General features: G+C 51.0%; 1 protein-coding gene across 3 annotated transcripts in view; it reads left to right on the top strand.

Moving 5' to 3' along the window:
* Positions 1-24,743, top strand: part of UBR4 (ubiquitin protein ligase E3 component n-recognin 4) — a 123,115-nt gene extending 98,372 nt beyond the window's left edge. For all 3 annotated transcript variants that reach the window (XM_090268694.1, XM_090268693.1, XM_090268692.1), the window contains 18 exons: positions 48-245; positions 964-1,044; positions 3,064-3,151; positions 3,645-3,772; positions 4,653-4,760; positions 5,278-5,397; positions 6,116-6,306; positions 6,749-6,922; positions 7,253-7,352; positions 10,465-10,683; positions 11,578-11,691; positions 12,567-12,709; positions 13,165-13,290; positions 14,377-14,571; positions 17,323-17,547; positions 20,610-20,700; positions 21,358-21,520; positions 24,374-24,743. In XM_090268694.1, the coding sequence (XP_090124820.1) occupies positions 48-245; positions 964-1,044; positions 3,064-3,151; positions 3,645-3,772; positions 4,653-4,760; positions 5,278-5,397; positions 6,116-6,306; positions 6,749-6,922; positions 7,253-7,352; positions 10,465-10,683; positions 11,578-11,691; positions 12,567-12,709; positions 13,165-13,290; positions 14,377-14,571; positions 17,323-17,547; positions 20,610-20,700; positions 21,358-21,520; positions 24,374-24,438 (2,529 nt within the window). In that variant the 3' untranslated portion in view covers positions 24,439-24,743. The remainder of the gene's footprint in view (positions 1-47; positions 246-963; positions 1,045-3,063; positions 3,152-3,644; positions 3,773-4,652; positions 4,761-5,277; positions 5,398-6,115; positions 6,307-6,748; positions 6,923-7,252; positions 7,353-10,464; positions 10,684-11,577; positions 11,692-12,566; positions 12,710-13,164; positions 13,291-14,376; positions 14,572-17,322; positions 17,548-20,609; positions 20,701-21,357; positions 21,521-24,373) is intronic.
* The last annotated feature ends 481 nt before the right edge of the window (positions 24,744-25,224 follow it).

Raw genomic sequence — 25,224 nt, 5'->3', positions numbered from 1 at the left:
AAGGCCTTTGCCATGCCTTCTAATGCATCCTCCGCTCTGTCCTTTAGGAGGAGAATGAAGTCACTGAGTTCTTTGTGACCTTGGAGAAGGACCCCCAACAAGAAGACTTTTTACAGGGCAGGATGCCTGGCAACCCATACAGTAGCAATGAGCCAGGCATCGGGCCACTTATGAGGGATATAAAGAACAAGATTTGCCAGGACTGTGACTTGGTGGCTCTCCTGGAAGATGACAGTGGGATGGAGGTAACAAGCATGGGGCAGTGCTGGCATGGTTAGGAGTGTGGGCTGGGATCAAATCCAGGTTCCTTCCCTTAGTAGCTAATTGACCTTGGGCAGCTAGCTTGCTTCAGCTTTCTCATCTTTAAATGGGGCTAGCTATTCCCACCTGCCTGATGTAAAGGGTGATAACCTATGAAGGGCTCTGCCCCATGTCTGCCATGAGGTAAGCAAAGGGTTAGCGAGCTTGTCATGGCGTAGACTTTTTAAAAATTATTCTTGTTGCTCTGGCAGAGGCATCCCAGTGATTCCCAGTTTATCTCCCTAAATGCTTTCACTTTAGCTCTTATGCAAATATACGGCCCTGTGTCTGGTACCTTGTGGTAGACAACATGTAGGGTCTGGAGTTATTATATATGTAGTGAAAAGCATGTTGGGTAAAACAGAGAAAATGGCTTTTTCTGGTGCTGAGCCTGAAATGGATTGAGGCTAAGAGAAGGTCCTGAGCAGGGATTTTTAGCCTGGAGTCCATGGTTTGGGTTAAAGGGTGTTTGTAACCCATGAAATTGTGCACAAAATTCTGTGTGTTGTGCATACATGTGCATTTTTTAGAGAGGGAGAGTCAAGTGATCCTCGACACACAAGTTATGAATCATGAGCCGCTGCTGTGAATTGCCCTTTGATCTTGGAATGTACTTGCCTTACAATTACCTGGAATAACAGCATCATCTACTTTTCTGTTCAGCTTCTAGTGAACAACAAAATCATTAGTTTGGACCTTCCTGTGGCCGAGGTTTACAAGAAGGTCTGGTGTACCACGAATGAGGTATGTGCTTGTTGTTTTGTTGCTTGGAGGTGTGGCTTTACTTTCTGATGTGCGCAGACTTGACCTAGGAGGAGCCACTGTCAGTCGTCACGTACCCAGCTTGTAGCAGCTCCTCTGGAGCTGTCTGCCCTTGCCCTGGTCGTGGTTGTGGGGTGTGGGACACCGGTCACCTGTCCTCCTCTGGGGCGTGTAGCTGTCGCAGAGTCTCAGGAGCACTGCAGCAGGCATACCTGCTGTCTGTATCCTTCACAGACAGGCACCTCGTGACTTAGGTTGCTGCCCGACTCTCTGGGGCCTGCGCCCTTATCAGAACGTAGAACGTGTTCCCAGTGGCCATGTCAGGGAAGCGTGATTTCTGTCTCGCTGGCTGGGGCGTTGAGGCTCAGACAGGCAGTTATTCTTGAGGCGGGCAGAGGGAGGCGAAGGAAGCATGGGGCTCTAGTCCTTTTGGCCGCCTCATGCCAGCTGTCTGCTCAGGAAGTCTGTCTTAGCTAGTTCGCTTCCCCTCTCCCTCCTCTTTTCTTAACCTCTCCATTCCTTCCTCTCCTTTTCCTTCATCTCTTTCTTGCTGGCCCATTTCTTCTCATCTCTCGTCCCTGTCAAGGGGGTTTTCGGTCAATGAATCAAAGAAATAGCTGCAGCAAACTAGTGTACCAGTGAAGCGCTTTTCTAGACTTACTCGTAAATAGTTCTGTAGAGTTAAGAAACCAGATTGGTAGTGTGCTGTTGGTACATTTTGGCCTTTACTTTGTACATATTTTTGCTTCTCCCTTTCCCCCACTGTGCTGGGAATCCTGGACACTGTTTACTGTTGGATGGCTGCCCGCTGGGCAGACCTAGTGCTGTTGGCAGAGGGATGGGCAGAAGGCGGCCCCATCCAGTGCGTCTCGTCACTGACATTTTAGCATCAAGACAGATCGGCACAGACTTAATCCCTGGTACACATAAAGAATTAAGATCAAGCTTCTGTGGGCACCCTTGTAAATGGTGGTGTGGAACCCAAAGAATACACACAGGCATCACCCCTTTTGAACCATGAGGCATGGTAGACATTGAGGATCATTTGATCCTCACGTTAGTGTGCCCGACCCACTGAGGGGTCATTCTGCCAAAGCCCAGAGTTTGTGGCAGTTTTTTATCTGGGGCTTCATCCACTTCCCTGCTTGCTTCCCTGATAAACGGCCCATCTCTTTAGCTGCTGGCTGGAGCCTGTTCTGTCTTCTGAGTCTGCCCATGGTCTGTGGCTGTCTTCTCTCTTCGTTCCCACTGAACTTCCAGGTTCTCTCCTCCACTATCATTTCACAGAGTATGACCTCAAGCACCCATTTCTCATCTCCAAAATGAGAATAATGCAACTGGTATAGTGCCTAACTCATTACCTGGCAGGGAGTGAATGCTCATGGTCCTCCAGTTTACAGAACTCTATAATCTTCTAATTTACCAAAGACTTATTCCTCGTTATTCCATCAGGTTAGAGGAGATCAATGTATAGTCTTTTCTTGCTTTTGGTTCCTGAGATTTGAATCAAAGCTCTTTGATCCTGTTGACCTTCCTTGTATTGATTCTTTGGGTAGTGGTCCTTACTGGTCAGAGTTCTGCTCCTGAAGGAGGCGCAGGCTTGGCATTAGACCTGGGGTTATAGCTGGGTACCTTTGAACAAGCTGCTTTTAACCTTTTACAAAAGCGTAATATAAAGTTTTTAATTAGCATAGGACTTAGCACAGAGTAAAACAATAAATAATAGTTGTTAGGGTTATTACATAGAGTTTTAATGAAACTAAATGAGATAGTGTCTATAAAGTACTTCATACAATTCCTGGCCTAAATAGACACTAAATAAGTTAGCTTTCTTCCCCCTAAGTGAATGCAGTGCATTTGGACTCTAGGTTCTGTGGTTCAGATCTTGTAGAGAAGTAGAAGTTGTCCACGTAGCTGAGGCGTTAAGCAAGACCAGGTGTTTAGTTCTTTGCGTTTTCTGGGCCTATTTACGAGCACCTCTCTCCAACTTCCCATGCTCAGGGAGAGCCCATGAGGATTGTTTATCGGATGCGGGGGCTGCTTGGTGATGCCACTGAGGAGTTTATCGAGTCCCTGGACTCCACCACAGGTATGGCCCTTTCCACAGATAAGTGCTGTGTGTTGGTTCTGAGGTTTGGTGCCCCTCAACAGTTCTTGCCCTGGGGCTCAGGGGTGTTCTGGGCACGTACTCTCTTGTACCTCTGATCGGAACTGAGGGGAGAATATAGGTAGTTATGGCCTGAATCAGGTACCTCTGGGATTGGGGAGAAAAAAAGCCAACCTTGGGGAAAATAATGCAATTAGCAACAGATTTGAGGTCAGATTTACTTTTAGTTTAGTTCCCCGCAATGGTGGCTGTACTTATATTTTCACGTATTTGAGTAAATAATTTTAATTGACTTGAATATTTTAAACAGCTGAGAGTGAGGTAGTTTAATATCTAATATCGACTCCTTTTATTGGCTATGTCTTTATTAGAGATATGAAAAGGGAAAATAGCTATCAGCCTGGAAGAGGACTGTCAGTTTTATTCCCGCCTTCACATTTACCTCTGTTTCTGCTCGGCTTCCCTTCTCTCCCAGATGAAGAAGAAGATGAAGAAGAAGTGTATAAGATGGCTGGTGTGATGGCCCAGTGTGGGGGCCTGGAGTGCATGCTTAACAGACTGGCAGGGATCAAAGATTTCAAGCAGGGACGCCACCTTCTAACAGTGAGTTGGAGGCAGTACGGTGGGACCAGCCTTCTGTGGGAGAGGCCCCCATGGAAAAAAGTTTGTGGTCATTGTGCTGTTTAACCCTAGAGGGCAGCATGGAGCCGTGGACCAGTGCAAGCCAAGGAAGGGCCTAGCAGCTTCCTGAGCCCCCCACATCTAGGCTCCCTCCCCCACCGCTCTATTCCTGGTGCACGCCCCCCCAAAACACCAGTGCAGTGGCAGCCTTCTGCCCTCCCCGCTCAGTGACCCGTGGAACCAACATCTCGTTGTCTTTTCCTAGCAAACCTGTACTGTGTCTATTACTCATATTTCTTCTGAAATGGATTTTTAAAGTAACCTTTCATTTCTTGTAGGATTTTGTTTGGTGTTTCATCTATCTCATTAGTAAAGAGTAGAGGATTCCAAAGGCAGCACAAGTACCACACTGGTTTTTACTTCCAGTGGGTGTGAGAACATGCAGTACTGTGCCCATGTTTTAAGTGGCCCTGTGTGCTTCTGAGCTCCCACAGGCCATGCGCTTTGGAATCCTCCTGTTGACTGTTAGATAAGAGTTAGTACTAGAATTTCCCCCAAGACAGCAGACCATCACCCGCTCTGTTAGGCTGGTGTCTCTGCCATAGTTGTAGAGATGCTAGAGGTCTACCCAGCCCACGAGGGCTACTCCTAGAGAGCACTGCTGTTTAAAATATGCGCCTGGTATGAGATCCCAACCGCCTTACCATGCCCCCTTAAGAATTACTTCTCTCTGCTGTCTTCCGGGTTTTAGGAGGAGTACCTGCTGATTATACATAACCTCTCTTAAACATTTCTCCCCTGCTTGTCCCCACATCTGCACTCTCAGATGGTCTCGTGGGTTTTGACTGGCTTTTCTTAGCAGGTGCTGCTGAAATTGTTCAGTTACTGTGTGAAGGTGAAAGTCAACCGGCAGCAGCTGGTCAAGCTGGAAATGAACACTTTGAACGTCATGCTGGGGACTCTAAACTTGGTAAAGAGTGTGGGCTGCAAAAGATGAGGATTGAGACTTGGAAGTCCTGGGTGGGAGACAGCTCAGCTCTAGACTGAGAGGAAATGGATTTGTGGCCTCTTCAAGCCCTTGCTTTGTCTGTCTGACTGGTCCAGAGGCCCATTCACGGTCATTCAGGCTGTCCCTTTTCCTCCTGCTGGCTCACCCCCATGCTGCTGCCATGACACCCAGGAGCTTCCTTGTCCCCTTCCTGGAGCAGAGACAGAGGAAGTTAGTTCTTAAAACGCTCCAGACCACACACCAGTGGAAAAGTAGTGCCCCTCGCCTCAGGGCAGCCAGGGAAAAGCCTGGAACATCACATTGTCACTATCCTCAGAAGCCTACATGCTCGTCTCACTCTGAGAACGTGGACGTGCGCACGCGCACACACACGCGGTCTCTGGGAATCAGGGCCACGGAGGGCGTCTGTGAGGAGCAGCTTCCATCAGCATGAGTGGCTGTGTTGTTCCCCCCAGAGTGACTGTGTCCCCTCCCACAGGCCCTGGTAGCCGAGCAGGAAAGCAAGGATAGCGGCGGGGCAGCTGTGGCCGAGCAGGTGCTTAGCATCATGGAGATCATTCTGGATGAGTCCAATGCCGAGCCCCTGAGTGAGGACAAGGTGAGTGAGCCCGGCCTGCCTGTCTGTAAACGTTGAGTCCGCCCTGTCTCATTGCCAGTGGCGGGCTCGCTTGTGTCTGTGTCAACCATGAATGGTGGACCTGCTCAGCTCACAGGGATGGCGAGGCTCAGCTAATTAATGGTGACATTGCACTGAAGCCTGAAGTCTGTGGATTCAGAGGGAACAGGGCTGCTAAGGATATTCTTTCACTCAGGAGCTGCTCACTAATGGAATCGTGGCATGTTCCAGCTGATAGACAGGGGCCTTGGTCCAGCCCCTCATTTCACAGTTGAGGAAACTCAGCCCAGAGAGACGAAGTGAGCTGTTCAGTGTTACGTAGTTGGATGCTCTGTAGTTGGAGGCCTAGAACCCAGGTCTCCATCTCCCAGTCAGGTTCTCTCTACCTACACACTATTGCCTCCCTCCGTTCTTAGTGGTGCTAATGTTTTGGGTAGAGATATGACTGGATGCGTTTCAGGTAGCTTACGTTCTCTTGGGGGAGGTAGAGATAGTATTGGTATATTTTGATCACTTGAGACGATTAACAGAGCCATCACAGAAATTTAGAAGTTAACTTATCAAGTGGAACTCAGGCTGTTTATTCCCCAGAATGTGCCGAGACACAGTTCTTTTAGGGCTGCTTCTGATGACTGATGTAAGTGCTGTGGCCAAAGTTCTGGCCCTATCAAGGACCCTTCCGTCCTCTTTCCTATTGCAGGGCAACCTCCTCCTGACAGGGGACAAAGATCAGCTCGTGATGCTCTTGGACCAGATCAACAGCACCTTTGTCCGCTCCAATCCGAGTGTGCTGCAGGGCCTGCTGCGCATCATCCCGTACCTCTCCTTTGGAGAGGTGGAGAAAATGCAGATCTTGGTGGAGCGGTTCAAACCATACTGCAGCTTCGATAAGTATGTTGCTTGCGTTTCATATAGTAAAGGGATAGTCCCCAAGAAAGCACCGAACTAGTTCTGGGAAACTGAGGAAGCGTCCCTGGAATTTCTGTTAGATTTTTGTGTGCCAGCCTGGTTGCCCTTTAAGGGGCTCGATCTAATTGGAGATTCTATAATTAAAATGTATTGTATTAAATTGGCTCAGCAGAGAAGGCAAAGTGGAAGTAAGATGCGAAGAGGGTATGACAAGGTGGGGAGGTGTCATGTGTGCAAAAGCATGAAAACACAAGAGAATGTTGAGTTCAGGGGACAGAGCAGGCGAGAGGGAGAGTGGTAGGAACCAGATCAGCAGGTCTTTCGGTCGTGCTAAGGACTTTAGACTTGATCCGACAGACTGCTGAAGATTGTTCAGCTGTCTTATCCCTTTCACACCTTCAGACTCTTCGCTCTTTCCGCCTAGGTATGATGAAGATCACAGCGGCGATGATAAAGTCTTCCTGGACTGCTTCTGTAAAATAGCAGCCGGCATCAAGAACAACAGCAATGGGCACCAGCTGAAGGATCTGATTCTCCAGAAGGGAATCACCCAGAATGCACTTGACTACATGAAGAAGCACATTCCCAGTGCCAAGAAGTAAGAAGTGGCTCCAGCAAAGCGACTGCTTTCCTTCCCCTCTTCCCGGTTCCTTTCTCCTCCTTTGTCTTGGCATAGTTGTTCCTTTTGCCCTCCTTGGAGGACTCCCTCCTCTTTTGGAAACCACCAAGGTGACCCCTGGGGCTCCGGGGAAAGGACGACAGCCCCTCGGTTTCTGTTTAGAGTATTCATCTCTCTTCCCAGCTGAGCTGCGTGGCCCTTCGTGATTCTTTGTGGCACTCTTGGAGGGTCACAAGCCAGAATCAACAGCTGGTTTCTAGGTAGCCTTTGCTTTTCTGACCTGCTAAGGAGCCTTCCTTCGCTTTGCAGTTTGGATGCTGACATCTGGAAAAAGTTTTTGTCTCGCCCAGCCCTGCCGTTTATCTTGAGGCTTCTTCGGGGGTTGGCCATCCAGCACCCTGCCACCCAGGTGAGTAGCCAGCCTACATGTAGACCTTCTGGAGACAGGACATGTAGAGTGAGGGGACGACACACTGTCCTCTCTTCTCCCAGGACTGATGGTGATAACCGCCTGGATTAGCCTTGAGACATGACCTGCCCTAATACATGCAGCTCCTAGAGCGGCAGAGAATCTCAGGTTGCCTGGCTCAGCTCTCCTTGGACAGGATTAAGGTCTTTGTGACTTCCTCATCCAGCTCATTCTTCCGTGGGCCTTTCTTATCTCACGGGCAGCTGAGCAGCAGTGGAACTGCGAGGAAATGGCTGGTCCTAGTGTAACATAGTTTCGATGGCGGGCCACAGCCACTGGGACATTTGTAGTATTATCACTGCTGTTTCCTGCTGTGCATCAGGCAGCTGGAAACTTGGTGCTGAGAGGCCCTTGGCTGCTCCTCCCTTTAGCTCCCCACTAGCCTGGGAAGGTGGCCAGGCTGGCCTTTTTTTTTTTAAATTAAACTTTATGTTGAGATCATTGTAGATTCACATGCAGTTGTTAAGGAATAATACAGAGAAGTCATATACACATATACCCATTGCCCAGTTCATCTCAATGGTAACACCTTGGCAGACGAGTAAGTACCACAACCAGGATATTGACTTTGGTGCAGTCAAGATTCAGGACAGTTTCCACACCCCAAGGGCCCTTCCTGTCGCACAGTCTCCCGCCCCCAGCACTGACCCCTGGCAGGCACTGATCTGTTCTCCATTTCTATAGTTTTGTCATTTTAGCAGTGTTATATAAATGGAATTATACAGCATGTGACCTTTCGGGGGCTGGCATTTTTCAATCGGGATAATTTTATGGAGATCCACCCAGGTCGTTGTACACACTGTTTGTTCCTCCTCGTCGCTGAATGGCGTCCATGGTGTGGATGGGCCGCAGCCAGTTCGACCGTTCACCCGTTAAAGGACTTCTGGTTAGTTGCCAGTGTGGGACTATTGCAGATAAAGCTGCTGTGAACATTCACGTGCAGCTTTTTATGTGAAGATGAGCTTTCATTTCCTGGGATAAATGCCTAGACTACAACTGCTAGTTGCAGGCTTCGTTTGACAAGAAACTGCCAAACTCTTCTCTAGAGTGACGGCAGCGCTTTGCACCCCTCCGCAGTGCACAGCAGTCCACTTTTCCTCTGCTTCCTCGCGGCGCTGGGGGGGCCCCTGTTTTCTCTCCCTGACTGAGGTGCAGTGACAGCGTATTGTGGTTTTAATCTGCATTTCCCTGAAGGCTAGTGATGCTGCACGCCTGTCTCTTCACATGCGTCGTCTGTGTATCTTCAGGGAAATGTCTGTTTGTATCTTTTCTTTTAATGTTGAGTTTTTAGAGTCCTCTGGGCTGGGTTTTTGAATACAGTTCCACATTCTCGTTTGGTATCAGTTCTGATAACTCATTTCAGAAACGTATTAATGATTTGGTTACGGACAAGATTCTTTCATCTGTCTTGCCCAAATCCCCCTTGTTCTAAACTTCTGTTCAGTTCAGTGGAGATGGTCATAATTAGTACATCTTTGTGGAGATAGTTTTTCCTACATAGTCTTACATTATTTTCCTTGTCCTTGCAACATCTGTATTTTGAATGTGGATAAATCAAGGGGCGGAGCTGTGATTAGCCAGTGGCAACACAGTAAACTTGGAACAGTTCTGCTGATAGCCAAGCTTATTGTTAGTTACTAAATTGAATTGCTTTCTTTAGAATAAGGCTTATCTAGTTAGGTACTTGGCATTCTTACTTCTGGCCATTCACTGTTATTTCAACACATATTGATTTAGCTCCCGTTGTGAACCTGTGCCGTGCTAGGCTGAGGAGACCGGTTAGTGAGGTGGAGAGTGAATGGATTCAGCAGGGATATGGGAGGTAGAATAAATGGACTGGGAGGCTGAGTGCGTGTGGGGAGTGAAGAAGCTGCTCGAATCAAGGACTCTGCTCAGTTTCCGGGCTGGGGGACCAGGTGAATGCTGGCGCCACGAAGGCGGTGGAGACCCCAGAAGACTTGAAGGAAGGCGGGAGAGAGTTCCTTAGATTCGACTCAATGTCTGGTCTGTCCTCCTAACTAGAACGTAAGCTTCGGGAAGGTACGGGTTTTATTTCCCCAGCACCTAAAACACAGCTTCACACGCAGTAAACCCCCAGAGTGCTGAGTGTAGGCTACCCGTGGAATAGTTCAATAGGCCGTTGAACTATGGGTTTGGTGTTAAGGAACTTGAGACATGAGATACCCTGTAATTTTGCCGAGGCACAAATTTGAAACTATAAGAATCAGTTTATGAGCTATAGTGAGTGATCTCAGTTAAGTCCTGAGCTTTTCACATTGCAAATTGACTTTGTTGTTTTCAGTTCATTGTCGATATGTAGAGATTGTCATTAATTCACTCATGATGTGGGCGGTGCGGATCCCCAGGGAGATGGTGCTGTTTCCAGTGAGCGCACCAGGAGCGCTTTTTCAGGTGACACCTGCCTTCGGCGTCCTGACACTCTTGACGCCAGCTCAGAGCATGGTACTATAGTGCGTTGATTGCCAGCCTTTTGAAGCACAGCGTTAATATATATTTTTAAGTGTTTTCTTATTCCCAGTCCCACTTGTAGTTGTGCCTCTAGTATCCTGAGGTGGAGAAAAGTCCTGTGCTCCTTAGTTTGGGAGACCCAGAGAACCCTAGATGAAGACCTTAGCACAGTCCCTATGGACATCAAGGGCCTGCACTGCTCTGTACAGTCACTGAGTTCGCCACTCAGGCCTCTCGTTAGGTGCTGTTTTTTGGGGAGTCTTCCGTGAGCCCCTTTCACTGTGCCTGGATGCTTTACACGTTATCTCACTTCAGTCGCCACAGGAACCCTGGCGTTACCCCCATTTTATAGATAGAGACGCGAAAGCTAAAGAGCACAGTGATGGGTCAAAGGCAGTGGCAGAGCCAGACTCTCCTCTGTTTGTCCAAACCTCTCAAAGTGGAATCAAAGGATCTGATGGAATTTGACCAGATGACATGAGATTGTGTACATTCTATTGGTTTTTCTGAAACTTGAAGCTCCTGGGAAGAATGTCGGTGTACATAACTGGAGGCCTGCGTCTCTCTGGTCGTTTCTTGGCAGGTTCTGATTGGAACTGACTCCATCACAAACCTCCATAAACTGGAGCAGGTGTCCAGCGACGAGGGCATTGGTACCCTGGCAGAGAACCTGCTGGAGGCACTGCGGGAGCACCCTGACGTAAACAAGAAGATTGACGCAGCGCGCAGGGAGACCCGGGCGGAGAAGAAGCGCATGGCCATGGCAATGAGGCAGAAGGCTCTGGGCACCCTCGGCATGACGGTAAAGCCGCTCCCTGAGTCCCCACGTTCTTGCCCCACTGTTGAGGAGCTGGCCGTGGCACAGAGCTGGGGTTGGGGATGGTGAAGATGAAGGCTGGACAGAGAAAGAGGCAGGAACTGGGTGTGTTGGGCTCTTCTCCTTCCTTAATGTTCCCAGCAACGCTCAGAGCTGTGACTACTGTTGTCCTGTGACACAGTTGAGACTCAGCAGTTAGGGGACTTGAGTTCACAAAACAGTAAAAACGGTGATAATAACCTTGAGGATTTACTATATGCCAAGCACTATGATTAGGCACCTTACTTTGTAAGATTTTATTTAAGCCTTCGTGTGTTCTGTGATGTATTATCATACCCATTTTGCAGGTGAACTAATTGAGGTTGAGAGGTGATATAAATGGGCCAAGGCCCATAACTCATAAGTGGTTGGCAGGATTTTGAACCCGGGTCTGCACGCGAAGGGCTCTGCGCCGTTTTCACTGTCCTGAGGCCTTGGGGGAAGCAATAGCCCTATGAGAGCCTCCTCCAGGCCAGCAAACTTGAGTGTCAGCAGTTTTAAAACTACCATGGGAACAGTACATGAATCATAATGCAACGGCCTTGGCAGCTGAGAGCTGATACTGCTGGCATAAAGAAGGGGCTTTCTTGGTGGCAAGTGGCAACTTGCCAGGGTTGCAGCTAGTTGGTTTCCTCTGCTTCAGTGGCTCCTGTAGGAAGAGAATAGCAGGAGAATCTGGGTCTTTACCCTCATTAGAGGCCAACTGAAGCAATGTCCTTCTGATGCAGCAGTCCTTTTAGTGTGTGTGGAGGGTCAGCCCTGTCCCCAAGTGTCCCCAAGCTAGGGTGGAGGGTTTGTGGAAATCCCCTTCTGACATGTCATCTGGGGTTCCCCCAATAGACAAACGAAAAGGGCCAGGTTGTGACCAAGACGGCGCTCCTGAAGCAGATGGAAGAGCTGATTGAGGAGCCAGGCCTTACGTGCTGCATCTGCAGGGAGGGGTACAAGTTCCAGGTACAGCTCCAGGCCTGGAGGCGCAGCCTGCTCCCTTGCTCTGGTGGCAGCCCTCGCCTGCAGGCCTTTTTGTTCTGAGATTGGCCAAGACTTGCCTCTTGGCCACTGTTCTTTAAAGGCAGGAAGGCACACTGATCCGAACATCAATCTTCATCATCACCATGATTATAGGCAACAACCACTCATTAGATTCCATCTATGCTAGGCTCTGTGCCCAGAGCTTTATATCAGCTGCGTAATTTTCTCTTTAAACTTGTAAAAAGTCCCAGTCCGTGTATGAGAGAACAAAGGTCACGGGACAGAGCTAGGATCCTGGGCTTTTAAAACATCATGCTGTTTCCATTCAGGACACCTGGGGAGATCACGCTCCCTGAAACTAGAGTTATATCTAAAAGGAGCAGAGTAGCAAGTGACCTGTTGTTCCCCTAAAGGCCTAAAAGGGGTCCTCCTTTCTCTCCAACTTGAATTGATGACTTAGCTCCCAAGCTGTCAAAGGGCAAGACCCTGGGCCACAAACCTTGTGAGTCTTGCTGCATGTAACACAGACTCTGGAGCTACCTGATAATATTTGAAAAGCAAGTGACTTATCCAGAAGGTACTTCTGTTCTCCATTTTTAGATAAATGAAGCAAAAAGAAAAGAACAGTTTAAACTTACATTTCTGCCTTTCCATCTGCATAGCATCTGCTTAGTTTGGTGGCTTCCCACACTCATTTCACTGTGCCCAGCCAAGAGCTTACCCAGGGGACTGGGGTGCTGGCCACCACCCCCTCTCCTTGGAGGGTAGACACTCGGGTTCCTTCTGCTCTACTTCTCCTGCGTCCACAGCCTGCCCTGAGTTTCTCCTCACCTCTCCTTGTTCTGTTGTCACCGTAGCCCACGAAGGTCCTGGGCATTTATACCTTCACCAAGCGGGTGGCCCTGGAGGAGATGGAGAACAAGCCCCGGAAACAGCAGGGCTACAGCACCGTGTCCCACTTCAACATCGTGCACTACGATTGCCACCTGGCTGCCGTCAGGTGGGCGCCGGCGCTCGCGGACGGGCTCCTCCAGTAGGCCTCCCCATCACGTGCTCTTCAGCTCCAGAACTCTGACTTCACTGAAGTGGGCAGCCTGTCCCGTGCCCTGGACTTGGAGGGGTGGGACTGCCAGCCAGAAGTTTTAGTGCTGTTCCTTAGTCTCCAGGGGGTAGGGTGTTCTGCCTTAAACTGTTTAGGCCCCCCACCCATTCTAGCCATATGACCAGTGAAAGGTACATGGCGTTTTGGCCCACGGCTGGTGAAAGCAGTGTTACTTACCTGCAGCAGTGAACTGCATTTGCTCTGTCGGGGTTACAAATGGCTAATTCTCTATAGAGTTGGGAGCGTGCGCTAACTTCCTTCCATAGCAGTACAGCCCCTTCCCCACCTGCCCAGGTGCCCGATTGCCAACTGAACTCCAGCAGTCATTCGCCCCTGCTCTCCTCCCCATGCAGGTTGGCTCGAGGCCGGGAAGAGTGGGAAAGTGCCGCCCTCCAGAACGCCAACACTAAGTGCAATGGGCTCCTTCCGGTCTGGGGACCTCACGTCCCTGAATCAGCTTTTGCCACTTGCTTAGCAAGGTGAGTGTTGAGCGTTTTGCATGGTACAAAAGGGGATTCCCAGGAGATGGGGGGAATCAGTTGCCCCCTAGCCTGAGGTGAGACCATTTCCTTTTGCCTTCATTGGGAAGCCATGCGTCTCTGCTTGCTGGCAAGGGGGCTGCTCGGAACAGAGAGGAACTCTGCTGAGAGGAACTGGCACCCTCAGGGTCTGGTGCATCCTGTAGACTTTCTAGTTACTCACCACCTCTCCTCCTTTGTTGACCTATGGACAGAAGACATGGGTTACCTGACTTGGTCCTTGAGGCCAGAATTTCCCAGAGTTCACTTCTACAGTGTGTGTCTCTTAGGTTTAAATAATAACAAGTTATAGCTTAGTTACATGGGGAACGTCAGGCCCTTCGAGGCCTCCCTTGTCCCAAAATCCAGAGTGGCATAGCTGAAGCTTCTGTGAGGTCACGACCTCTCACTGGTGGCCTATGGAGTGGTGCCACACCCCAGGTGTTCGCTGTGAAAGAGCTACCTGGCAGTAATATGATGAAAGTAATAATACGCAGCCCTGAGATGCTTACCACGTCTTATTGTTAAACATACTCCACGGATGAAGGAATTGAGGTACAGAGAGATTGAGTAACTTACTTAAGGACACACAGTTAATAAGAAGCATAATAGATTGTAATGCGAATTGACATAGAAAAAATTTTACTTGGAGGTTGAGGAGATGATTCTTATGAATAGATTTCCTTGACAGAATGAATAAGTTCTACCTTTGTTTTTCCAAAATATACTTCTAGATGTGGCCACAATATGTCCTATGATATTGGTCCATCAAGAAATGGGTCCCTCAAAACCAGTGCGTTCTTATTAAAGTTTGGAGAGCATCACTTTCAGTCACAGCAGAAATGAAGTGTCCTCTGCGTTCTCTTCCTAGTAGCCCCAGTCCCTGTCCTCAGCCCTCCCTTTTATTCCGCTATCTGTATGTGTAACGAGTGCGGCCATCAGGGAAGGGGGAGTGCCAGGGGGCTCTGTCTTCCCAGTGGGGGTTCCACCAGTAAGCTTGCTTCCATTTCAGTATCTGTTCTGCTCCCCCCCCCCAACCCCCTCCAGGCACAACACTTACCTCCAGGAATGTACGGGCCAGCGGGAGCCCACGTACCAGCTGAACATCCACGACATCAAACTGCTCTTCCTGCGCTTTGCCATGGAGCAGTCGTTCAGCGCGGACACTGGCGGCGGTGGCAGGGAGAGCAACATCCACCTGATCCCGTACATCATTCACACTGTGCTTTACGTCCTAAACACGTCAGTACCTCGCATCTCCCGGGCAGCACCTGCTGACCCAGCGAGACCTCCCCCTTTTCCGTATTTGTCCTAGTTAGTTTCAGAGCAGATGTCTGACCTAGGCAGCCTTTGGTGAAGCAGGAAGGCTCATCTGTAGCTTTTAGGTGACTCCTCTCCAAAACTGTCCCGTCTCCCACCATGGGCAGCCAAGGGCTGCATCTCTGTACTGACCTCAGCACAGAGGGGCAGAAACTGAGAGAAGCAAGACCATCGAATCTTCTACTTCAATGTAGCCTCTACTCCTCTGTGCAAGACTGTCTTGGGTGGGGGGAGGCCATGGGTTGGAGCTGCACATGGTCACTTGAAGGGTGCACAAGGCATGGCAAGTGAGGGTTTCGCATCTAGGGGAAGCTAAGACCTTCTTTCATAAATGGAAACTAGATTTACTTTCCCTGTTTTCTCTCCAATGAGTAATGCTTCTGGCAAGTGTGAGCGGAAGAGGGGGTGGGGGTGTTAAAGATTATCTGGGAAAGTCAACTGAGAAGGAAGGAAGCCAGGAAAAATTAGATCTGTATTTTTATCCATATGTACATTGTGGAATAGGTTGGTACGTAAAAAGTGCAATTTTAAAGAAGCACTTAGGGATAGAGAATAACAATTTTTTCATTTCACCCCAGATTTCAAAGCAAATGAAGAGCTTTAATACACTTTAGCTCTTAGATTTGATTTATTAAATAATTTTGTATTTTAGGCCCCGTACTTCTAGCAAGAGTCTTATAAATCTGTTGGGCAGGAAATTGACAGGCTGTGGAAAGGTTGTGTACAGTCCATCCAAGGCCACCACAGTTCAGCTTAGGCAACAGGACAACCTGTCTCCTGTCCTTTCTGGCTTCTCTTGCACCATGTTCTCTTCGGCTTCCCTCCTGTTTCCTTGTGAGCTAAAAGGCTGGCCTCCAGACCACAGGCTTCATTGTTGTAAGGTGCACGGGCGGGTCTCCACCAGTGCATTACATCATCTGCTAAACTGTTTAGACTGTCAGAAGAAACACCTGCATCGCCGACAACACAGACGTTCCCACTATCCAAACTGTGCTTCGGGCCTGAGCAGTGCTAATGACGTGTTTGTAGCCTTTGACAGAGCCCTTGGCTTTTGCAGAGACTTGTCTCTTCTTGGCAGCTAAGAGGTAGGGAGGACTGCTCCCTTCTCCAGGGAGGGGAGCAGACGCACAGGGCCAGCAGGACTTGCCCAGCAGAACAGAGCTGGTGATTTTAGGTGTCAGTTTCTCAGGTCCCAGACATTTTAACCCCTGGCCCAGGTGCCTGCTTGGAGAGGGAGTTGGCTATGTCCTGGGTATCTTGGTCCATTTGAGGCTGAGCCGGAAGCCTCACCGAGAGGCACTATTTCTCTTCCACAGACTGCTTCCCTAGCTAGTCACCTCACATCGGTGTGAGCTTGGCCCCATGGGGGCCAGGTGAGGGCCGTGGCTGCCTTTGGTGTGGACCATTAGTGTGTCAAGGCAAGTACGTGACACCGGGATCCAGAGCAGAGCAGGCCCTGCGGAGGCAGAAGCCTCTGATTCCCAGTTGTGGAAAATGAAGTTGCGCATCTCCATCTGTTCCATTGGTGCCGTTTGTCAGGGAGCAGGTATCCTGGCCCCGCCCTCCTGCTTCCCGACAGGCCAGTGTCGGGCAGTGCCCACTGTACACCCACACCTGGTAACTTTGATTCTTGTGGCTCCTAGGGCTGTGTTTTGTTTACCCCCCTTCTCCACCCCCCCTATAGAATTAGGACAGGGCATCAAGCACTCTTGTCCTGAGAGCACCGCCCAGGTTGTCAGAAGAGCGTGTAGCCAGAAATGGCTGACCAGTACAGGTCAGGGTGCACTTGCCAAGGCTTTGTCCTGGAGGGAAGATAGCGAGCTCACTTAGCTAGACAGGTGCTGGGGCCCAGTGGCCTGGGTTCAAGGCCATTCTGTGATGTCCCAGTGTGTGACTTTGGGCAAAATATTTACTGTCTCTGTACTGCAGTTTCCTCTTCTGTAAGATTGGGATAGTGCTGATACCTGTTTCAGGGTTATTGTGAGTGTCCAATGAGACAGTCCAAATGGAGCTCTTAGAGTGATGCCTGGCGTTAAAGTTCATGATCACTATTTTCACTGCAATTTTTACAAGAGTGAGAACAAGAAGCCTGGAAGAAGTTGTTCTAATGAAGAAGACAGGGCACAGGTCCATAGAAAAATAAACAAATTAGCAAGCTATGGAAAGCAACCGTATACAAACGGAGTATGAACAACTTAGCTATGATAAGACTACACAGAGTCAGGGAGAGGGCAGGCGGTGGGCTTGGAGTCAGAGGCTCTGGATTCACATCGACTCCCATCACTGACTGGCTTGGTGACTGGGAAAATCACCATTTCTCTTGGCTTCAGGTACCGTGGTAAAAAAGTGCTGACTGTCCCCTTCCAGAGTTACAAGGACACTGTTGGTGGAGTGTTTATGAACATGCCTGACATGCAGGGTCCCCAGGAGTCCCTACTTGTTTAGAATTGTGTGGGAGCTTAGCTGGGGGCGGACAGGGGACCAAGGAAGGTGCCACCAAGACGGAAGGGCAGCAGTAGCACTTAGAGAGGAGGTAGGAGGGGTAGTCCAGGGTGGGTGGGGGTGTCCTGTGATCCAAGCATTCAAGACACTTGAGAGAAGACGAGGACTGGAGCACACCTCCACTGCGGTCTCTGGCGTCTGCCCTGGTTTTATCACCCCCTTCTGTTCTAGAACCCGAGCAACTTCCCGAGAGGAGAAGAACCTCCAAGGCTTCCTGGAGCAGCCCAAGGAGAAGTGGGTGGAGAGTGCCTTTGAAGTGGATGGGCCACACTACTTCACAGTCCTGGCCCTCCACATCCTGCCCCCCGAGAAGTGGAGAGCCACGCGTGTGGAGATCCTGCGGAGGCTGCTGGTGACCTCTCAGGCCCGGGCAGTGTCTCCAGGAGGAGCCACCAGGTCAGTACCTGCCTCAGGAAGTACCGACTTCAGGAAGCCATCTCCTGCCCCCTGTTGCCTGGACTGTGTATTCCCAGGGTGTGAAAACTGCCGGGTAACGCATGCGCGCCAAGGGAAGGCATGCTCGTTTGGCTCGGTCATTGGTCCTGACCCGTCTCCATTTGCGCCACCAACAGCCTGGGCCCAATGGCTGGCAGGTGCCCGGCCACCTTTGGGCCTGGTGTTCAGCCACTGGAAAGGCAGAGCCAGACTCATCTCTGGAAAATTTCAAGAGGAAGCTAGTCAGGCACAGGGAGAGACTGCTGAGGAGGAGCATATGGGCCTCGGGCGCTAAGACGGGGGCTGGCTTTCCCAGCCTGCTGGTCTGGGCGTAAACTAGGGAAGCCTCTGCGTGACTGCAGCTGGGGGTTTTGTTTTCTGGTCATTGAAAGCTTGTCACCTCCCTCCTTGGTCACATTCCTGCCTTGTCCTTGTCACATTCCATGAGCTATTCTTCTTTTCCTGATGTGGACACCTCCCAAAGGAGGAAGTGGTCTTTGTTTTCGTGACCTGGTGCTATGATTTGGGTCAGGTGGGAGGTGCCCTGAGAGAAACATCTGCAGACAACCACAGGGATCCCTTGAGATGTCCACAGCAACTGCAACACAACACAGTGGGCTCCAGGGACACCACTCTTGGCTCACGGTGACTACAGAGCAGGGGGTGAGCTTGTCGGCTTGCTTTTGCCACTCAAGGGAAGTGTTCCCTTCTGGAAGATCTGTCCTTGGGCGTCTGCTCTCTCTAGGGCCCTAGGGAACATTTCCACATTTGTAGGCCAACAAGGGAGCTCAGGAGGAATAGCAGACCAATTGGAAACAGCCGTGTGTCCCGCTGGCACACCCGGTATCTCTACTTCCATCAGCTCGGATTTCTCAGGGGTTGCTGGTGTAGGTGCCTCACACCTGCGGGGAGACCTGGTTGGAGCTCAGTTCTTGGTTCAGGCCAGTAGCAGCAGCTTTGTGTAGAGTAGGAGGGGACGAGCCGTGTTAGATTCCTGTCTGACCCCTGCCCCCATTCTGAACATTAACAGTTAACTGTTAGTCGCTAGAAATGCAGGTTAGATCTGGGGGTACTCGGTTGTTGACAAGCCGGGCTGGCCCGCTTCCATGGCACAGAAAGTGGCCATTTCCTGGGCGCAGGTTCTCAGTGGCAGGTGTGAAATCTGAGCCCACAGGAGCTGTTTGGCTTCAGTTAGGACACTGGAACTCATTACTGTCCCAGGCAGTTAAAGAAAAGCCGATTTGGTCACCGCTCAATTAGGAAAGCCCACGTGAGCTGCGCTCCTGAGTTGCCGTTTCCTCGTAGCAGTTTAGTCACCTTTACTAATTAGCCTTAAGTGATTAAGTTGGGCAGGGTCATTCAAGAGTCCTGCTTACCAAGGCGAAACGGCCCCAGAGGGGGACCACACTGGGTGTGGGGTGGAGGCAGGAGCGGGGCGCTCCTGACACAGCCGAGGAGGAGCCGGGCGTCAACGCGGTGTGCAGACGCCCTCCGAGGACGGGCCAGGCTGGAAGACACTCAGAGGGCGTCACCCTGCTGGCCGGGCCGTGTCGCTGGCGCAGGCCTTGTGCCTGTGGGGAGGGAGGGAGGGCAGGCCCACAGGGATGGAGCTCGAGGGGTCTGCCGCAGAGACGGCGGCCTCTTCCGCGTGGTCCACGTTCAGAGAAAGGGTCCTCTGCCGGGAACTGGGGCACTGAAGCCTGGGACTTTCTTGTCGTCTTGTTTGCAGAGAAATGGACCATCGTCCTCACCCCAGGCCCACCTCAGGTCACCTCACGCGTGGCAGGCAGGGGAGAGCGTGGGGGCTTTGGCGGGCTGTGGGTGGAGGGAGGGACAGGAAGCCTGTTTCAGTGGTGGGATTCTCCCGTTTTATTATTTTACTTTGTTAAAGGATTTACATTTGCCGACTGTAAGTGTGGATCGCCTGTCCCATGCAACACTGTCCCTTCACACGAGGCCCGTACAGCATAGATCGAACTTCTGTAATAACACCTATCCTTGTCGTCTATGATTCCTCCACGCACATGCACACGCACACACTGATACTAAATTCTAGTCCCTGTAGTTACGGCCTCTGTTCCCTGCGTTCCGAGGTGAGAGCCTCCATGACAAGGGTTCACCTAGCCTTTGCTTACTGCAGAGGTGAAGCCCGTTTGCTGATAGTACCTCTCGTACTCTTGGGTGGCAGGAATTGAATTCTCGCCCCGATATGTCACTCCTCGGGCAGAGAGGTGTCTGGTCTTTCCTGTTTCATGGTGGCTCTGCCTGGTGTAACCCTTCCTCACAGCAGGACTGCCTGCCGAGGGGGCAATGGACAGGGTCAGACAGCCCCAGGGTTCCAAGGGACTACCTGGTACTTAATCCTCAGCCGCATCACGGATTAAGCACAGGCCATCGATACTGGGCAGAAGCCAGTGGGCGTGGTACGCAGCCCGGGATTATCCCTGCTGTTGGGAGGTGTCGGCTGCGTCCTCTGTCCTGGACGTTACCATTGCTCATGGCCACTTCCCCACCAGCTCGCTGTGTTCAACGCAGCATGTGGCTGACCAGCTGCTGTATCTGGTGGTTTTAGGTCTGCTGACTTAAAAATTCTTGCAGTGGGAAAGTGAGGACTGAGGAGAACCGTGTTTCCTGCTTCATTTATTAGATCCCATCTAGTCCATGACCTTGCGTGGGGGATGAACACCGGAACCTGTGAGCCCGTGGCCTCTCTGAGGCGATAGGCTTTAGGTGGCCACATTGCAACTGATGTTTCCCTTTCTTCCGATTTACCCCAGTTTGGAAGAGAGTTACTGCTAAAAATGAGTATTCTGTGGAACATTTTTCTAGTAATTAAAAAGCTGCATCCTGGAGCGTCAGAAGTTCCTGCCCACAGCCCCTTTTTTCAGAGAAGACGGACGAGTGCTGGAACTGAGTGACGCACAGATTGTTGGGACTCTTCCCTTGCTCCCCCAGTGCTTTGCTCTGTCCTGTGAGACCCCTTCAGGGTCTGCATGGACATGCAATTGGATCTTCTTTTCCAGGCTAACGGATAAGACCGTGAAGGACTACTCTGTTTATCGCTCTTCCCTTCTCTTCTGGGCCCTTGTCGATCTCACGTACAACATGTTTAAGGTAAGGGCGCCATCAGAGGCTCAGCAGGTGTCTGCATGGGTGTCACGTAATCCGTGTTGCTGGCTCTGACCCTGCCTCAGCCAGCAGGCAGGTGGGTGTTCCATTGCTGGCCTCTCCCAAGAAACAAGCACCCCCAAGTGGGAAGGGATTCACACCAGCCCAGACCCTTCCATGTCTCTGCTCACTCCTGTGGCCTCCTGCAGACCCAGGGCTGCGGGAGGATCTTCCCTCCTGAGTCACCCTCAGTTTCGATAAGCTCCATTACCCTGCTGAGTGTGACTTATGGCAGCCCGGCTTACAGTAGGACGCTCCTCTCTGCCTGGAAGGAGTCAGAGGGTTTGGGGTGGTTCCTTTTTCATAATATGAATGAAACAGCTCAGTTAAGGCATCTTGACGATTCCCTTTTCTTTGGGAAAGGCAGGTGTGACGTGTGTAGGGAGGAAAGAATGCAGTCGCTTGTTGTAGCTTGTAGGTGATACAGTGTGTCATAAAGGAGCTGTCAGAGGAGTGAAATGAAATTTTATTGTTCCTGGAAGCAAAACACATCCTCCAGGGAGAGCCTCACTGAAGATGGGAGGGCTTTCCTTTCTGCGGGCCTGGGGCACCTGCCTAGTGGCATTGTCACCCACCCGGGCCTGTCTCCTGTGGTTCTTATAGAAGGTGCCTACCAGCAACACTGAGGGAGGCTGGTCCTGCTCTCTAGCGGAGTACATCCGCCACAATGACATGCCTATCTGCGAAGCTGCTGACAAAGCCCTGAAGACCTTCCAGGAGGAGTTCATGCCGGTGGAGACCTTCTCGGAGTTCCTCGACGTGGCTGGTCAGTGGCAGGGTTTTCTCTCTCAGAGATCTGAGCCAAGTCCCTGTTGGTCTCTGTGGGGTTGGCCATAGCTTTTACCTTCACATATCAAAGCATCTCAGGTGAGAACTAGCCTGTCAGCCACCCAGCAGTCTGGGGGAGATAAGTGAATCCTGAGCCACTCATGGCGAGAGCAGCAGCTGCAGCACACACTGGGGACCTCACTGCACTCCAGGCCCTGTGCTGCCGAGTGTCTTCACGGCAGCCCCTGTGAGGTAGGAGTGTGGCCCCCACTTTGTCGATGGGGTGACTGGGGCTCTGAAGTTTCCAGTGGGGCATAGCTGGGAAATTAGTAGACCCCCCTTTTGATTCCTCGCTTTTGATGACAGTTCAGGGAAGGAACATGGAGCTTACCTGCCTTCCTCCTGCCTCTTTTGAAAATGTATTTTACTTATTTATATTTTTAGAGAGAGGGGGAAGCAAGGGAGAAAGAGAGGGAGAGAAACATCGATCGGTTGCCTCTCATACGCGCTCCAACCTGGACTGAACCCACAGCCCAGGCGCGTGCCCTGACCGGGAATTGAACCAGTTACCTTTCGCTTTGGGGATGGTCCCCAACAAACTGAGCCACACCAGCCAGGGCCCTCCTGCCTCTTGTGTCACAGCTGCCCCTGGGGAGATGTGGAGGATTTCAACTCTGATTCTTAAAATAAATGATAAACATCAAAAACTCAGAGCCGAAGGCATCTCTGATTGTAATGAGAGGGAAACGCTTTGAGCTCTTGTCATAAGAGAGGTCCTTGGATAGTCCCTCATCCTGCAGCTCGTCAAATGGAAGTTCATCATCCTCTTCCATGTACAGATATCCTTAGGCAGCAAATGTGTCCTTTTAATTGTAAACACACTAAAAATTGTTTGGATTTCATAACCAAGCATCAGATGACCACAGAGGGAGGTGACTTGGGTTGCGGCCTGGGAAAACCGACCTCGGTTTGCAGGTCCGGTGCCCTCTTGGGCTGTGGGTGCTATTGTCTTACCGCCCGTCACTGCCGCCCATCCAAGGTCAGGCTCCCAGATCCAAACAAAGGGACCACACCTACTGCCCGACTCTTTGTGAGCTTGTTTTATTTTTCCCTGTTGCTCATTGTGGGAATGTTGTGGCATGTAAAGAAGCAGGGAAAAAATTTTTCCCGGATCCCACTAGTATTTTTGTGCGTTTGTCCTGCAGGAACTAAGCTTCACAGGTCTCTGGTGATGCTCCGTGTAAATTTCTCTTTCCTCCCAGCTCAGCCCCAACTGATGGAGTTTTCCCCAAAGCCCTGGGGCTTCCACTTTGTCCTTTGCAGTGGCCTCTGTGGACACTATGCCCTGGGATAGGCCTTTGTTGGCCTGGACCTCCTTGTTCTCTGGATCACGTTAGTTAACACCGCTCCCTGTAGTTTCTTTGTTAAGGTCACTGGACACTCCCACGTGCCTCTTTCCAGCCTTGGCTTTGCACCTCAGCCTCTCTCCTTGCTTGCTTCCCAGGAAGTGAGCCCTGGCTGAGAGCAGGTAGCCTGTGTGTGTGTGTGTCCTCAGGGCCGAGCACTGCATGCCTCCCAGGGGTCTGATGACTGTCTGAACAAAGACTGTCAATGTGGACATTAGAGAGTAAGAGAGAGGAGTGGGCAGGGCACAGGGGTGTCTGCCTCAGGCCAGCTGGGACCAGCACCTCGGCCTAAAGCAGGGGGGAGCGGGAGCGCATTGGCAGGGAGCCTCTGTGGCCCTCCCTCTGAGGTCAGGTTCTCACATGTGACTTTCTTGCTTTGTTTAAACTGGTAGAAAATTCCAGAACATCAGACACTATTTGAATGCAAGGACAAAAACACCTTCCAAAACCAACAGATGATCCATGCCGCTCCCCTGCATTGTACAGACTTTAGGGAGCGCACTTCAATTTGCGTGGTGACAGGCTTTGGGGTTAACAGCTCCACGTTTGCTAAATGTGAGCACCCTGCCCTGGCCGGTGTGGCTCGGCTGCTTGGAGCATCATCCGTAGACCAGAGGGTCGGAGGGTCGCGGGTTTGGTCCCTGGTTGGGGCACATACAAGAAGGCAACCAATTGATGTTTCTCTTTCATATCAATGTTTCTCTCTCTCTCTCTCTCTCTCTCTCTCTCTCTCTCTCTCTCTCTCTCTCTCTCTCTCTCTCTCTCTCTCTCAGAACAGTGAAAACATGTCCTTGGGTGAGGATTAAAGAAAATAAAATGTGATCTTCTTGGTGAGGAGGGTGAGGCCAAGGGGGACCTGATACTAATCAAGCACCTTCTGTGTGCTGGACATTTGCACATACATCCCCACAGTGATGAAACAAGAACTTGTCACTGTCCCCTGTGATAGTTGGAAGAAATAAGAGCTCCTGAGTGTCAGCAGCTTGCTGGAGGCCCTAGGACTAGTTGCCAAAGCTCAGAGGAGCCCACGGTCCTACCACCCTTCTCTGCTCCTCCAGGCCTCTGGGTCCCTCTGCAGATGGGCTGGAGGCTGTGAACACTTTCCTTTCAGAAGCCCTCCCCGCTCCATTTACCCTGGGTTTCATCAGCCCTGCAGGCCCCTGCTGTGGTCCGTGGACTTGGGTTAAGAACGGCTCCAGGAAGATGGCGAGGTCAGGCTCTGCCACTGTAACGCCTCAGACAAACAGCAGGGTCTGGTGCTGAGCAGGCCTCCTCCCACAGAACAGGAGTTTTTGCTCAGTGGCTGATCCCCCAGTCACTGCCGGCCTTCCAGTGAACAGCTGCCAGAGCCTGGCGGAGTGCAGTGTGTTCCCTTCATGGTTGCAGTGACAGCGGGGCTGGGGCTGTGCATGCCTGCCCCTAACCATCCTCTGCCTCTGCTCCAGGTCTACTGTCAGAAATCACCGATCCAGAGAGCTTCCTGAAGGACGTGTTGAACTCAGTCCCCTGACCGTCCCAGAGAGCCGCTGCTGACTGACTGAAGCTGGTGGCCTTCATCCCTCTCTGCTCTTCCCTCCTGTGCATCGATTTCCCACAGGATGCTGCATCATTACTCCTCCCCCCCTTCACCTTTTCTTGGAGTGGCTTGGGGTTTTTAGGCTTCCTGTTCTATCTTGTGTGTGTGGTGCGCTAGCTATGGCGTTGTCTGTAACCCAAGCCATCGAAGGACCTGTACATACCCAGGAGTCATGAGTTGTCCTGGCCAACTTAATACTTGAGTGTGCACATCTTGAGAAATAAACGAATGACTTAGTATACACATTGAAAAAGAAGGTGTTGACTTCTGCTTAAATCCATCCTTAGTGATACCAGCCAAATACTTTCCGTGGCTGCCCAGCCCTTTCCGGTGTCAGCACAGGAAGACTGACATAGCAAAATCTCTGTCTCTGGGCCTCTTGTTGGCACCAAATGGACCCTGTCTGTTCTTGGCCAGCAATTCAGGGCACCACAGTTAATGAAAGTGATTTTTCCTAAACAAACCGCTGGGCCTCGCAGTGTTTGGGCCCTAGGAGCTGGAACCCAGACGCGTGGAACCTGATGTTTTCTGGTCCTCGGTGGAAGGCAGCCTCAGTGCAGTCGGGCACTAGTCTTTCTACAACTGAGGCGTTGGACCCTCGCCTGCCAGCTGCGAACGGGAATCTTTTGGTGACTTCTCTTCGGGGTTGCTTGTTAGGAGAGGGCCTGGGGTACAATCAACACAGTGAGCAGCTCCCCTTCACCGCGCACCTTCTCCCTG

Source organism: Furipterus horrens, unplaced genomic scaffold (assembly GCF_987537825.1).
Source record: "Furipterus horrens unplaced genomic scaffold, mFurHor1.1.pri manual_scaffold_3, whole genome shotgun sequence".
In the NCBI taxonomy this organism is placed as follows: Eukaryota; Metazoa; Chordata; class Mammalia; order Chiroptera; family Furipteridae; genus Furipterus; species Furipterus horrens.
This window is presented reverse-complemented; position numbering and strand designations above follow the sequence as displayed.